Below are 14,100 nucleotides of genomic sequence, written 5' to 3' on the forward strand. Positions count from 1 at the left end.
GCCACGCAAATTACCGTTGAAATCGCCACCAATATGCCGTGCTGTTTCGGAGAATACTACAAACAAATCTACACTCTGCAAGCCTACGCTAAATATGGTCTCGAAGCCAATGAGGTCCTGGTATGTTATGGGGAGGGTCGAACTGATTTGGAGGACACCCTAGAAGCACTTTCTAATATCAATGATTTTATGAAGGTGCCTATTGACATTAAGGATGAAAGTGTTGTATGTTGCGGCGATGCACTCAGTGAACCTAGCTGGAAACTAAAGCAGAACATCGAGATCCAACTTGACCATTGTAGAATCCACAATTGGCTTAGAAGGTGTAAAGAAGAAAAGATTCACTTCTGCCAGAATATACACTACCCAGCGATCGAAATCATTGGGGCCGAAGTACCATACAAACAGCAGGTTAAAGCATGCATTGACATTCTAATTCTATTTCATAATATCTCCGCCAAGACCCTTCGTATTTCTAATGTTCGCAGTAACAATCAAACCACCTCGAGGTTTAGTATGGCTACTCTAAAGTCTAATGCGGCCAAATACACTAAGTGGAACCTCAAGGTCGAAACTTTAGTGCTAGATAATGTCGATGACCAGATCATTTACTGGATGCTAGGTCACTACGACTTTACTGAACGCACCGAAGTGCATATTCTAAACGCAGGGTTCTCTAACCTTGCTATCACTCAAGTTCTTTCTCTTCCAGTAGGCCGCCAGATTGCAACGATCTTGATCAATGACTTCCTCGGACTAAATGAGGTTAAATATTTCGTCCAACGCGAACAAATCAAAGGCTTCTCACTATTCAAATACGTTGCAGACAATCCAGCGAAAGATCTTGGCCTGAACAAACTATCTTTACTGCTAAATGATATTGAACTAGGTTTATACAGTGCGATTTTGCGAGAGTTTGTGGGCTATGGCCTTCATATTCCGGCCATGCCTTTCAAGAATTACATCAAACTTGCACCTACTAACCCCGGCCCAGCTGATATAGCAAACAAAAAGAGGTTGATTCTTTACAACGCCACTCTCGAGGCCATAAAGTCCGATTTTGTCATCTGCCAAGCCACGAAAGACAGCGTTCAGCTGAATTCCATTGCCAATCTGCTTGTGCGTTTCAGCGATAGGCAGACATTAACTGAAGCGTGTGTGGCGACTATTATCCGATGGGCAGCTTGTCGATTTACAAATCTATCTACTTTGCGGCTGATAAATACTGAGATGCCAGAGAGCGAGCAGAATAATATAACCGCCCGTGACTATTTAATCCGTAAGCTAGATTTACTCAATAGCATTACAATCGAATCAATCGACCCAAACACTCCGCCAATCGAACTACTAAGTCGTCCACTTCGCATCAGCTCTGTAAGCAATGCATCTAACACGACACCCATCTCTATTCTCATGTCATCTGCCTTGGCGTCCCAACTGGCTTGTCATCCCGATCAGCTTGATAGTCTTACATCCAGCAGCCATAGCACGGTTATCTCATACCAAAAGGTTATCGAAGACCTCAAACAATCCAAGCAAGACAACAACTTCGTTTGCCCGGCCTGCAGGGATGTTCTTAACTTACCCGAGGCGGCAAAGGAACCAAAGCTAGTTCCCAAAGAGACGTTTGCAACAATTTACTATCTCACGTGTGGCCACAAGCTCTGCAATGGCTGTGTAAAACAAGTTGACCGGAACAAAGGCTGCGTAACTTGTAGAAGAGCCGATGCCTATGAAGCCATGCACCAACTTATCAGTGCTCCGCTATCTAATTTTGTGTTTGTTAAGGATAGTGTGAACACCTCCGCCGAAGAACCAGACTGGCATAACGCCCTGAAATGGCATGATGACCAAGTCTACATGTACATCACATTTAGACGCACGATTGTCTTTATTGCAGCGATCGACAAGATGCTAGCCTATAACCTCCCCAGCCAAATACATGTTATTTGAGCACGTCTAATCTAGCATTAACCCAATAAAGGCCATTCCGATATTATTTGTAAACTATCTCGTTTCCAGTATGCCACTATTATACGAAGTACAATCGACCGCTGCTTCCATGACAAAGAGCGAGGTTTTGCCAGCCGCCACATTCAGTTAAGAATGCCACAAAATAACGAGATTGAGCATGCTCTGGGGCTAGTTAGCATTGTGCTGTAGTGATCTCCATTGGATAGATACATTCTATCGAGCACCAAGTAGGAAATCAAAGTCTTTTCTAGACATTGAATCATTGCTTTTATTTCTATCAACGCATTAGCTAAAGACTGTAGCATAGCATAGCATCGTGTTGGGTTAGTGTAGTATCCAATACGAAGTCCATCTTAACCAAGACATACTCTATTAAAGACATTCCTTGAAATAAGTGTGGGCACCATTTATTGAGTAAATAAGGGTGTGTTGGAATAAGATGACGTCATATCAAGTTAGTATTAGTATTGGGTTAGTATTATTGTTAGTAAGTAGCAAGTAGTGTGTGCTAAGTGGTACGTAGTAAGTAGTGAGTGTCTTACCAGTAATCAACTTCATCGTATTAGTATTGTGGTAGTGGTCGTATGGCAGCACTACAATTAGTTGTTGGCGGATGGACAGCCCCATACAACCAGATATACCTGCAAATATCAAGACTAATGGCAATACTACAGAAGTACCTCTTGTTACAATTAAACTGGTTATGTTATTTGAGTTTAATTAGTTCAAAAACACATATGTGTTTGTTTGAGATAGCCGCATATGGGCAGATTGCCAGTTGTTTGTTAATTACACTAGGTTAGATATTGATCTATAAATAAAAATATAAGATAGCAAATTACAAAATGAACAAAGGCATGAATAGATACTCTTTGAATGTTTATCAAGTAGTTTGCTTGGTTATTGGTTTGTGTTGTGTCTGGTGTAGTTCTGGTGAGGATTCAGATGAGAGAGTGCTGATTGATAGTGTTAACCCAATCAAGTTAGATAGCGATGCAAATGAGAATCTGTTAAATGGCGATGTTCAAAGAAACAGGTTAGATAGAGATAATCAAAAACCATTGGAGTGTATTGAAATAAGCAAAGCAATGGGCGAGTTGGAAATCTTAAAGAATAATCAAACAAAGCGAATATATCTAATAAAGCAGCGCCAACAGAACCTCGAGGAAGAAAAACAAGAGGCTTTTGAGAACATGAACTCAACCCAAAGTGATTACAGCTCCTCTGGCAAACCAATAGAGAGACTCGCCCAGAAGGAGGTTTATGTGCTATCTCTACTAGTCAAAGAAAAGCTGATACAAGAAAGTGTTGATATAATTATCCTGCAACTAAAAGAATGGTCAAGTACATACACAGTGGGTGAGGACTTAACCGGCTTACATAATATAGTAAAGCAGGTAAACCGACTAAACGAAATTAAAAGTAACCTAACGGACCTAGAAAACCAATCTCAACCAACCCAATTCGAGTCATTAGAACAATCCCTGGAAACAGAAAGAACCACAATTGAAACTCGTCTAATTGAAATAGGCCAGTGTTGCGGTTTCAATGAATTAACAGAACGATTCAAAGCAATCATAGTAACAGAACTAGAAAAGATGCTGGAGCAGAGAGATACCACAATGCTAACTGAACTCTTCCAAAAACCAGAAATTGAACTAGAGACAATGTTATCTAAATTTGATATAACATTGTCTTTAGCTGATATGACAATGTCAAAGGGCTTAAAAGCAATTATAAGCAGTATAGACCCAGAGATAAATGATTTGTTGAGGAATGATAAACTCACAGGTATCGATCAAATATGGGGGAAAGTATACAACAAACTAGATAAGGTGATTAAAATGAATGCTATGCCGGTCGGGGAGAGACTATTATATGCTACGAAACAAGTTCTAAGACGACAACTATTAGGCTACCTCAGATACATCACCCTCGCAGGCTTTGGCAGAATGTATTCCGACTTAAATGGATCATATACCAACAGTAAGTTCCACCCTTCTGCACCGGCCCCAGCTTCCGATTATTACACATGTAAATGCGGCTTTCCTCATAATACTCAGTCTGCCGGTCTGAAATCAAATGAATTATCCAAGACGCCATTGCTTGACATCACTGAGGCCAGTCCGTCCAATTTGAATCAAAAAGATAGTAAGATCAATTTAGACTCAGAGCAACAAACCCTTCTTGAGGAGTTTTTAAGTGAAAGCTCTATTTGTTGGGCATTGTTTGATCTCGACAATGTTGATAATTCCAAACTGCATGTTCTATCTAACACTACCACGCTACAATTTAGAGATGGGATTGATTTCTCGCTTGCTTGGGAAGAAGACCGATTGAAGACCTTGCTACATATCTTAAATAAGCTCAGTAAAATTGAACTCAATGCCAACAAAGTCAATCTACGCGATATTCGCAATCCTACTGCTTTACTAGTCGCATCTCAACTTCTAAAACTGTTCGAGAAATCAAGGCTGAACGCCAACCAGGGCCCTATTACTATCTGTATGTGTTTAGATTTATACTCTCCATCGAGTTCTTTAGCCGAGCAGCCATTCAACGGTGTTGCCCAACAAGAACAATTCCGAAGTGAAATCGAAAGTATCGAAGAGTCTCGATACATCCTTGAGCTGCAAATCAAAAATCTCACATCAGATATGCAGAAACTCATTTGGCCGCTAGCAACACATTTATCAGTACTCCATATGGACATAGACTGCTCCTTGGTTGATGAGACAAACTTTCTCGATGATGTCAACTGGAGAGACCAGTTCACTCTCACAATAGGTATGTCTTGCCATAATGGTGTCATTGTTAACTTAGGAACCAGAACTGCGAAAGGCAAAGATCTTCCAATTTGTAAACACCTAACTATCACTAGTGACTTTTCATATGAGTATGAAGATTCATGGGATGATGTTGTTTATCCGAAGGTTTATGTCGTAAACCTTGATGGATATCTACAACCTAAATCTTTTGATACGGCAGACCAAGTCTTAACTACAGAAGTAACCTTGTCCATTGAAGTTTTGGTATCCTATGCCATCTTTGGCCCTAACCAGTCAATGTATATCTCGAATCTGCTTATAAAGAATACTCCGGAGCACTACAACATGAATGACATTACCACTCTTAGTAATAAATTAATTGGGTTTTACCGTACCTTTATTGAACAGAACCAACAAGCACTTAGCCCCAGTTTACCTACTGAGCCACGCACCAATATTAGCACAGTCGAGTTCTTTATCATAGCAGAATCAGTGGAACTGTGTGAGGAGCATTGGAATAATACACTTTGCTCGAGTGAGATTTCAGAAATCTTCTCTAACCTAATAGTCCTAAAATCCGATTATAAACAAGCATCTAATCCTCTACTAAACCCAACACAGCCACCAACCCAATCTGAATCTCAACAGTAACAATTCAGAGCGATCTTTCTATAAACTTGCCATGCTAGCTGTGACCACCCAATTTATGGCTAATGTATAGCTTGCTTTAAGTTGAGCACTAAGTGCGTAGTGTGTAAGGATAATAGTAAGGACACCATACATACAAGTTTATATGTGCACCCATATCCAAAGTTTCTTTTGATAAGAATACTAACCCAATACTACTACTAACCCAATCTCAAACTTTCTCTAGTCGCAACAAGATGCGAAAATCAAGCCTCCTTCTATCCCACATATAAGGCCAACTCCAAACAACCACCTACTTCAAAAACAAAGCATCCACCCACCCATCATCCAGCCCAGGCCATTTTTGTCTAATCTGAATAAACCAGTTAGTTAACATTTATGTTCTATTAGTACCGAAGAACCAAGGGCCCAAACCCATGGCATGATCCAACATGCTGTACTTATAGCAGCATAATTTATCTCGTCTTCAATAAGCCGTATCAAAAGCAAGAAAGCGCCAACTATTGAGAACTAACCAACTCACACCTCAGCACCAGCTCAATACCAATCTAATACCAAACTCAATACCAACCTAATACCAAACCCAACTTAATACTAACCCAATATTGCAAGTCAAGAAGTTTTATCTCCACCCAGAATCAGCATTAGTTCATATTACCCTCAATCCAATATTCAGCTCACTCTAACTAAACTATGTTAATATGCGTGGAGTGTCCAGCTGATAGTAAATGCCAAAACTATCTTTGGTGGTATAACCAACCAATTACAACTTAAATACCACTTAAATACCAACCAAATACCAACCCAATCTGAAAATAGTCTCTTTATTAGCTAGAATTCCCTCCCAGCACTAGTTGGTCTTACTAGCCCAATACTAGTACTAACCCAATACTAGTACTAACCCAATACTAATACTAACCCAATACTAATCTAATACTAACCTAGTACTAACTCAAGTAGATGTGCTAGTAAGTTTAGTAGACCTACCCAACTCAGTCCCGGCTCAATTGAAGTAAAACAGTATAGTACTATCTAGGGTTGGTTTAGCAAGTAAGTCTTATAATTCTCCAGCAGCCAGAATATTCCAAACATTTAAGCCAGAACCAATTCTTACTACCTTTACAGCACTTACTTCACTTCTCCTTCCTCTTCTTCTTAGCTATGTAGACAGGATTAGTACGATCAACTGCAAAGTCCGGATTACTAGTCTGCCGAGTAAATCTCTCATCCTGAGCCGGAACAGCAATACTTTCCAGATCATTAGACTCAGATTCCGACAAGTCATCTTCAACAGCCTCTTCTAGCACAGCCAGTTTACGCTTACCAGATTTACTATCCACTTTAACCCTATCCTCTTCATCCTCTTCATCTTCCTCATCCTCTTCCTCATCACCATCCTCAACACATTCCTCCTCTTCATATTCACCATACTCATTATCATAATCCTTATCATTACCCGGTGCTAGAAGCAAATTCCGATAGTTCTCTTGGTTCTCTTCATCTTCACTAGCATCAATCAACTCATCCGCCAAATCCAAATCTATCTCCTCGGCTAAGAATAGGTCTTTTAAAGCCTTCTCCCGCACTGTATCCTCCTCCCAACGCAGTTTAGCCTTGGTGTTATAAAGCGGATTCTTAGGAATACTCTTACTAAGCTTAGTCGGGACTGTAGCTACTTCCACTAATTCATCCTCAATCTGCACATCATCCGGAACAAACCGAGCATCAATAAAGTTAAACGTCTCCTCAATCTCTAAACCATCAATCGCCTCATAAACCGAACTAGCCACCTCTACCCCACTAAACTCCACCAGAGCATAGAAACACTTTGACTTTTCACGCAAGTACTGTCTAATATCTTGGTCTAGTGTCTCTTCTGTTGCTGTAAAGACGGGTCCTTCTTTATCCTCTCTAGACAGAAGTTCTTGACCCATCTTTGTCTTGTATATCTTTACTGCCTTGATATCCTCCTCTTTAGCAAAGGCCCGAACAATAGCTAGCAAGTCAGCCGCTACTATACTCTCCCAATCAAGATTAAGCAGTGCTATTCGCTTAGTGGGGTCTCCTTTGGGCACATCTTCATGAATTAGATCTTCTTTTGCTATCTCAATTTCTTCAGATTCTTCAGATACGTCTAAAATATCTGATTTTGTAAAGCGTTGGTCAATAGATCTATTTCGCATTGTTAAATTTTTTCGAGATGGGTGACGTAATCCAGATAAAACGGCGAATTAAGGCGTATAAACTGACCATTAGGTTGTTAAAAAAGAAAGTCAATGATTTGATTAGTAAGATAGCCGGAAGTGATGAAAAGGGATTGGAAAGTACTGAAGAAGGTGAGATAAGAACAGAAAAACCAAAAGAACGCCGGAAAAGGAAACATAAAGATAATTTAATCGGATGTAGTTTAAGTGAGACAAGTACAAGTCTGGCCAGGGGTGAGAGTATTAATGGAGTATGTACTGCTGGAAATGCAGTGGTAGGTGGTTTAGAAGAGGTGGGTTTAGATATAGATCAGATGGAGGAGATAGCTAAGAAAGATATGAGTGGGTTTTTGAAAGTCTTTTTTGAAACACTTGATAGTACAGATAGTTTGTGTCAACGACGAGTTCTAGAAAAAGTAGGAGTACTTATGAGCAATACAATTAAGTATGTTATTTTACATGATACGGTCTTATTTGCCGCTGCTTTAGAGAAGTATGAGGTGTTTTATCAGGCTTTGTATCCTTATGGTCTGGATCGGGATGGGAGTGAAGTAAGTGGGGCTTTACAGTATATTTATGAGTATGTAAGTGGTGAAGTGGATGAAGAAGGAATGGTGCAGAGGTGTGGGAAGGTTTTGGAGAAGGCGGCGGGTTTATCTGTCTTTGATAAGGACGGGAAGTTAGGACAATTAGCATTTGATGCCGCTACGGCAATTCGTATGTACAGTAAAGTTTTGGATTGGGACTGGACTTATAATGTGTTTATTAGAACGTGTTTATTTCCGGTGCTTTTGAAACCGGAGTTAGCCTTTCCTGTGCTGACTTTATCTATTTTGTATGCTGAATGGCATCGAGTATTAGCTCATCATAAGAGTTTAGAGTATGTTTTGCAGACTTTAGATAAGATAGCTGGAGTAGGTTTAGGAGAGAACATTACTGAATCAAGGTATACCTTGGAAGCCCAACTAGCTAGTGCCTTGATGTTACGGCAATTCCGGCCTGGAGCAGCTGTGAAGTGGCACCGGCAAAGAATAGAGGAGGCTAATGAAGAGACCAAAGCGATTATTGAAGATATTTGGAAGGTTGTTTTGTTATAAATTATAGATAAATTATCAGTGATTTGTTCATTTAAGTTGTTATTTTGAGTTGTTATTTTGAGTTATTAGTGCTGGTGGTATCTAGAGGTGCTTAGGATTAGATAGTGTATTATTGGGTTAGTAGTGTATTATTATGGTAGTAGTGTATTGTTCTGGTAGATGTATTGTTATGGTAGATGTATTATGGCATAAGTTGTATTATTATGATGTAAGTTGTATTATTATAGAAGATGTGCTGTTATGTTAGTAGTGTTATGTTGTGGCAGATGTATTATGGCATAAGTTGTATTATGATATATGTAGTATTATGGCATAAGTTGGATGAGATGAAAATCACTCATTGGTTCAACCCAAGATTAGACGGGGTTAGTATTGGGTTGGATAACTTACTTAACATTACAGAAATCACTTAACATCATAGATAACTTACTTAACTCAATAGATAACTCACTTAACTCAATAGATAACTTAGATTATAAGGTATAAATAAGAATGGACTTAATAAGTACATTGATCTTTATGACCCGACTAAAACATAGATAGTACTATTGGATCTTTAGTCTATAAACAAGTAAAATACACAACTCAATCTAAGTCAATTTATATACAAATTTCAAGATGCGCAAAAATGGTTAGTAAAGAGGTATTAGCGAATCTTCCAGCGGCAGCTAAGAAGGAATTGGCCAAAGTAACCGAAAAGTTCAAAAATGGCGAGATGACACAAGATGAGTATAAAGAACTTTGTGCTGAGATTGTATCTAACTATGAAGACGAAGAATCTGGAGAAGAGAAAGTACCAGAAGTAAAGAAAGGAAGACCAGCTAACAAGGAAGACCAAAAACCAGAGTATATGAGTGATATTATTCAGTATGCAGGAGTGAATTTGAAAGAAGAGGCTATGCAGATAGCTAAAGAGGCCGATAAGGCCTTGCCATATGAAGAAACGAAAGGATCTCAAAACGATCATCAGAATAGTATTGAGTCACTTTTTGATACGCATATGTTTATCTACTTTGTGAATAAGATATGTAAATTGCGTGAAGTGGGTATATCTGATGAAGCTATGCAAGTAGTCTTTCTGGCCTGTAAGAGGAAGATCATGGATGTTTTAGAGAAGTTAATTGAGCAGAGTAAGATTAGAGTGGATGCAGCTCGGTGTGATTATTTGATTCGGATTGAGAATGATCGGCGGCGACAGATGTGGTTCTTGGAGCAGGAAGAGCGTTTGGAGATGGACAAGTACCGCCAGAAGAAAGAGGGAGATGATGGGGATGGGAAGAAGAAGTGGCGTAAGATCTTGCAAGAACGCGAGGACTTGATTATTAAGAAGCGGCTGAGTAACAATGTGGCTTTAGCGGCTTTGGGTAGTCAGCCTAAAAGTTGGATGGCGGCTAGTGCGGCTTCAGGAGATGATGGATCGGCGCCCTATCTGACTTTGTTCCAGGGCAGTGAGGATAGAACTCAAAAGACAAACACTCGGATTATTATCAAGGAAGACTTCTTGTCTGTTCTTTCTCGAGACAAGAGGTATAACAAATCTGTCTTTACCATTAAGCATTCATATGTGTAGTATTAAGATGGTAGAGTGCGAAGTGATATAGTATTTGGTTCTCAAGACGGTTTATTGTTTGAAGATGCTTAATAAAGACGTATTGGATTAAGTTAGTGTTAAGTTGAGGTGAGATGGGGTGTGGTGTGGTGTTAAGTTGAGTTATTGATGTATTTAAGATTAGAGCACACTTGATTGAAGTTGAGTTGATTCGGGGTCGGCTGGTTTAGGATCGGTGGATGTAGGGTCGGTTGGTTTAGGAGCGGTTGGTTTAGGGTCTGCTGGTTTAGGGTCGGTGGTTTCGGGGTCGGTTGGTTTAGGGTCTGCTGGTTTGGGGTCAGTGGGTTTGGGAGCGATTGGCTTGGAGGCGATTGGTTTGGGGAATACAGCGGGGCGGGCTTCGATGAAGATGGGGACAAATATCTTATTCCTAGTTTGATCCGTCTTTAGATCAGTAGGTTTTACTTTCCATGACATTAAAGTGATGCTTGCTGGTTCTTGATGTGATGGGAGTTTGCTAGTGAGTTTGTCTCGGCAAAATTGATAGTCTCTACCATCTAGTGCTGCACTGCTTATAGCGGCTGTCAGCCAGGCTTTTAAAAGGACCTGGGATTGGGTGAGGCTGCGGGAGGTTTCCAAGAGTCGTAGTTGGGCTTTGGGATCAATGATTTCGTGATGGTGGGATATGACCGGGCGGCGGGCGGCGGTTGGAGCATTGCTTATATGGAAATGAATGCTGTTTTGAAGAGGTCCACTGACAGGGCCGAGAGTAAGATAGAGGTAGGTAGGTTTGGAAACTTTGTATAATGTGTGCAGGAGATGATCGAACATTTCGTGTGTGTGCTGGGTAGTCTTGGTTTCCTCTTGAAAGGACTTAATAGGAATCTTAAGCATGTCATACGGATCGAAGAAAATGGTGTTGCTGGAGAAGATATTCTGTATGTCAGTTATTTCGTTTAATTGGATATCGAAAGTTCGGAAAGCTATGGGGGATATGCTGTAAAGATGATATGTGCAGATGGGTAAATTATTGATACTAATACACTTTTTCAATATGGAGATAGGTAGCTTAATATAGATTGAGAAGAACCTCCAGATGGGCGTTATTTGCTTATTGAAGCCGCCGTTAGGTTGGTTTATGAAAGGTTGTATGAGTTTCTTGTAGATTCGGGTAAAGGCTCGTATGTATTTGAGGCGCTTGCTATCTTCATAAAACTCTCCTACCCTGAAAGAGATATAGGTGGCGCTTAGGGTCAAAGAATACCGTTTGTTAATCGAACAATGAGTTAATATTTTGATTATTTCATATAGTGCTCTGGTATTAGTGAGTTTATAAATGTTCATGCCACGTTTATCGCTCATATATTCGATGGGTTGGAACACAACATGGCTGCAGTGATGGATTAGTAGCCTGGAAAAGTATTGATTGTATCGGTTGAGCGCAATAGTTAGTGGATCTAAGCTGAGGCAGATATCGTTCGGCATGAACCATAATGGATCAGTGTACTGCGGTGTGTAAGGGGGCTGTTCTGGCTGGTCGGATAATAGGAGGGCAATGGATTGATCGTCGATGTTGGTCTGTTCTATTCTATAGTAGTCTGGGCATAACGCAAGAGTCGAGGCGATTGGGAAATACCTAAGAACATTCACAATGTCTAGTGGCGCGAGCTCCGGAATGTGAATAGTTAGCGTATCTAATGGACTGAGTGCGGCATGTGCGTTGTATCGTGTTCTACAGCACTCTAGAATCACAAATAAGTTGCAGTCGACTGGATTGTATATTGGACAAGAATCCGGCAGTGAAATAGATGTATGGGCTGCAATGGTAATGTCAAGGGATTTAAGTTTTGGAAAGTGGTACAACAATGTATAGAACACTGCCCCCATTATGATGTAGTCGACGTTAGATAAACAGAGGTTTCTTATGTTTAGTTTGTTGGGGCATTTTGATTCCATGCAGATGCTATCATCGAAACTCTGGACTACAGTGTCGACGAACATGTCCGTTATAGGTTCGGTTTGGTATAAGGTAAGTAGTGGGCAGATTAAAGGGTCCAGATCAATGATTAGGGTGGCAGCCGGCCACAAGCTTTCTAGCAAAGGAAGGGATTCTAACTTGAGATGGTCAATGCCGGATGTGTTTTGTTTATAAGACAGACTAATGGCGAGTGTGTTTAGTTCATGTTTGCGGAGGGTAGTTGGGAAACAACTAATGGCCTGGAGTTTTGTGCAGTTTTGTATATAGATGCGAGTCATGTAGAAGGTAATCATGTCTGCGAAGTTTTCATATACCGTCTTGCAGGTGTCTTGTGGCAAGATGCTTTCAAATAGGTCTGGGTCTGTGCGATCGTGCGGTCGCAATAGTGATGTAAAGCTATACAGCAGTGCATCGAGCGTTTGGTAGATTGAAGCATCACTGAGGGAAAATACCAGCACCTTTAATTCCCGCAGGTTTACGATGTAGAAATGGCACGGGTGGTATTCGGCAGTATTTTGTGTTGATGGCAAGAGAATAAGTAGCTCATCTAAGACATTTTGCACTATAGAGTCGTCTTCTTGTTTGGTACAATCTTCGGTTAGTGATACTTGGAAGTTGTGTTTGCCTTGGGCGGCTTTTGTGTTCCAGACAACCTTTTGGAAGCCTTGTATGTTGTAGCTAACAGCTGTTTCCTGTTTTTGGGTTATGTGCGGACGATACATGTGTGGAGAGGTGTTAATTGTGAGAATTGTTGGAAGTACTTGAATGTATCCATTGTAGCTACTTGGCTCAAGCTCTTTACACGTGCTGTGTGGTCTAGTGGCTAAAGTACTGGTGGCCTCGTTGTAGTATAGTGGTGCTGGAAGGTTTTTGATGTTGAGTTGATACTTGGAAGACCTGATTGTAATAAGATCAAGGAGCGAGGTAAGATCACCAAACATAAAGCTGTAATTGGTGACTTTAATATATGCTTGGTTAAAGATGCTATTGACAAGATATGTGTTTAGATACTTGGCTATGCATTTGAATGTGTTGATCATCTTTTCACTCGGATTTTGGTTACTAGCGGGCCTACGGCGGGGAGAATGAAATTTCCGGCCAAGTGGGTTGATAAATGGATAGTTGATGGCCGCTGATCCTACTTCGAGATCATTGAGTGATGGAAAGAGGAATTTAATGTTCAGCTCAAGTTCTTCGGATTTCCTGGGGTTGTTTAGGGTTTTAAGGTTTGCCGCATAGGTTGCTCTGGGTTTGTCAGTATTCTTGACTTGTATCTCGATTGTCAGTGCGTAACGGTTTTTGTTCGCGCCAGTAGAGGTCTCGTATATAATGATGCTAAAGCTATCTAGGTTCTCACAAGTCTCTAAACGCTCGAGAGTATTAACTGTTGTGTCCTGGCTCGAAGTCCAGCTAGGTGACCATTGGCTGTTTGTGGCCAATTGTGTACCTGACTGTAAGTTATTGCCCGTATATTGTGGATTTGCGCACCCTACTATCTTAATTGTGTGTAATATGGCATAAATAAGCCAGCCAATTATCATTCGCCTATCTCGAATTATTGTTGTCATTATTCACAAAGAAATTACAATCTGTTGATTTATGGACCAGGATTAATTTGAGTGTTCATATCCATTGCTATTTATTGAACTGGTGTACAAGCGGTTGTTATTGCGTACGGACTTATCATGGTCGGCCTATGAAACTTCAATATATTTATTGGTTTGGATCTTATTTATACTACTTTATGATCTCCTAAGATATCATCAAGCAAAAACAAGATCTTTGTTCAGTATGACCAACTAACTTCATACTTTGGTCCAACCTAATACCAACCTAACACCAACCTAATACCAATCCAATACTAATCCAATACCAACCTAAC

General features: G+C 40.3%; 6 protein-coding genes across 6 annotated transcripts; 4 read left to right on the plus strand and 2 right to left on the minus strand.

The window, feature by feature from the left end:
• NEHOM01_1260 (uncharacterized protein) lies at positions 1-1,953 on the plus strand (the record flags this gene model as incomplete). Its single annotated transcript, XM_051490138.1, has 1 exon — positions 1-1,953. A coding segment is annotated over one exon (1,953 nt), but the record flags the coding sequence as incomplete, so codon positions are not given.
• Positions 1,954-2,831: 878 nt separating this feature from the next.
• On the plus strand, positions 2,832-5,393 carry NEHOM01_1261 (uncharacterized protein; the record flags this gene model as incomplete). Its single annotated transcript, XM_051490139.1, has 1 exon — positions 2,832-5,393. One exon carries the CDS (start codon positions 2,832-2,834, stop codon positions 5,391-5,393), a length of 2,562 nt encoding a protein of 853 aa, XP_051346099.1.
• Positions 5,394-6,523: 1,130 nt separating this feature from the next.
• On the minus strand, positions 6,524-7,573 carry NEHOM01_1262 (uncharacterized protein; the record flags this gene model as incomplete). Its single annotated transcript, XM_051490140.1, has 1 exon — positions 6,524-7,573. One exon carries the CDS (start codon positions 7,571-7,573, stop codon positions 6,524-6,526), a length of 1,050 nt encoding a protein of 349 aa, XP_051346100.1.
• Positions 7,574-7,590: 17 nt separating this feature from the next.
• On the plus strand, positions 7,591-8,691 carry NEHOM01_1263 (uncharacterized protein; the record flags this gene model as incomplete). The annotated part of the gene is made up of 1 exon (XM_051490141.1): positions 7,591-8,691. One exon carries the CDS (start codon positions 7,591-7,593, stop codon positions 8,689-8,691), a length of 1,101 nt encoding a protein of 366 aa, XP_051346101.1.
• Positions 8,692-9,319: 628 nt separating this feature from the next.
• NEHOM01_1264 (uncharacterized protein) lies at positions 9,320-10,261 on the plus strand (the record flags this gene model as incomplete). The annotated part of the gene is made up of 1 exon (XM_051490142.1): positions 9,320-10,261. The coding sequence occupies one exon, from the start codon at positions 9,320-9,322 to the stop codon at positions 10,259-10,261; it is 942 nt and encodes a 313-aa protein (XP_051346102.1).
• A 159-nt stretch (positions 10,262-10,420) lies between these two features.
• Positions 10,421-13,786, minus strand: NEHOM01_1265 (uncharacterized protein; the record flags this gene model as incomplete). Its single annotated transcript, XM_051490143.1, has 1 exon — positions 10,421-13,786. One exon carries the CDS (start codon positions 13,784-13,786, stop codon positions 10,421-10,423), a length of 3,366 nt encoding a protein of 1,121 aa, XP_051346103.1.
• Between the last annotated feature and the right edge of the window lie 314 nt (positions 13,787-14,100).

This window comes from Nematocida homosporus (genome assembly GCF_024244095.1).
Source record: "Nematocida homosporus strain JUm1504 chromosome Unknown 4555, whole genome shotgun sequence".
Classification (NCBI taxonomy): Eukaryota; Fungi; Microsporidia; genus Nematocida; species Nematocida homosporus.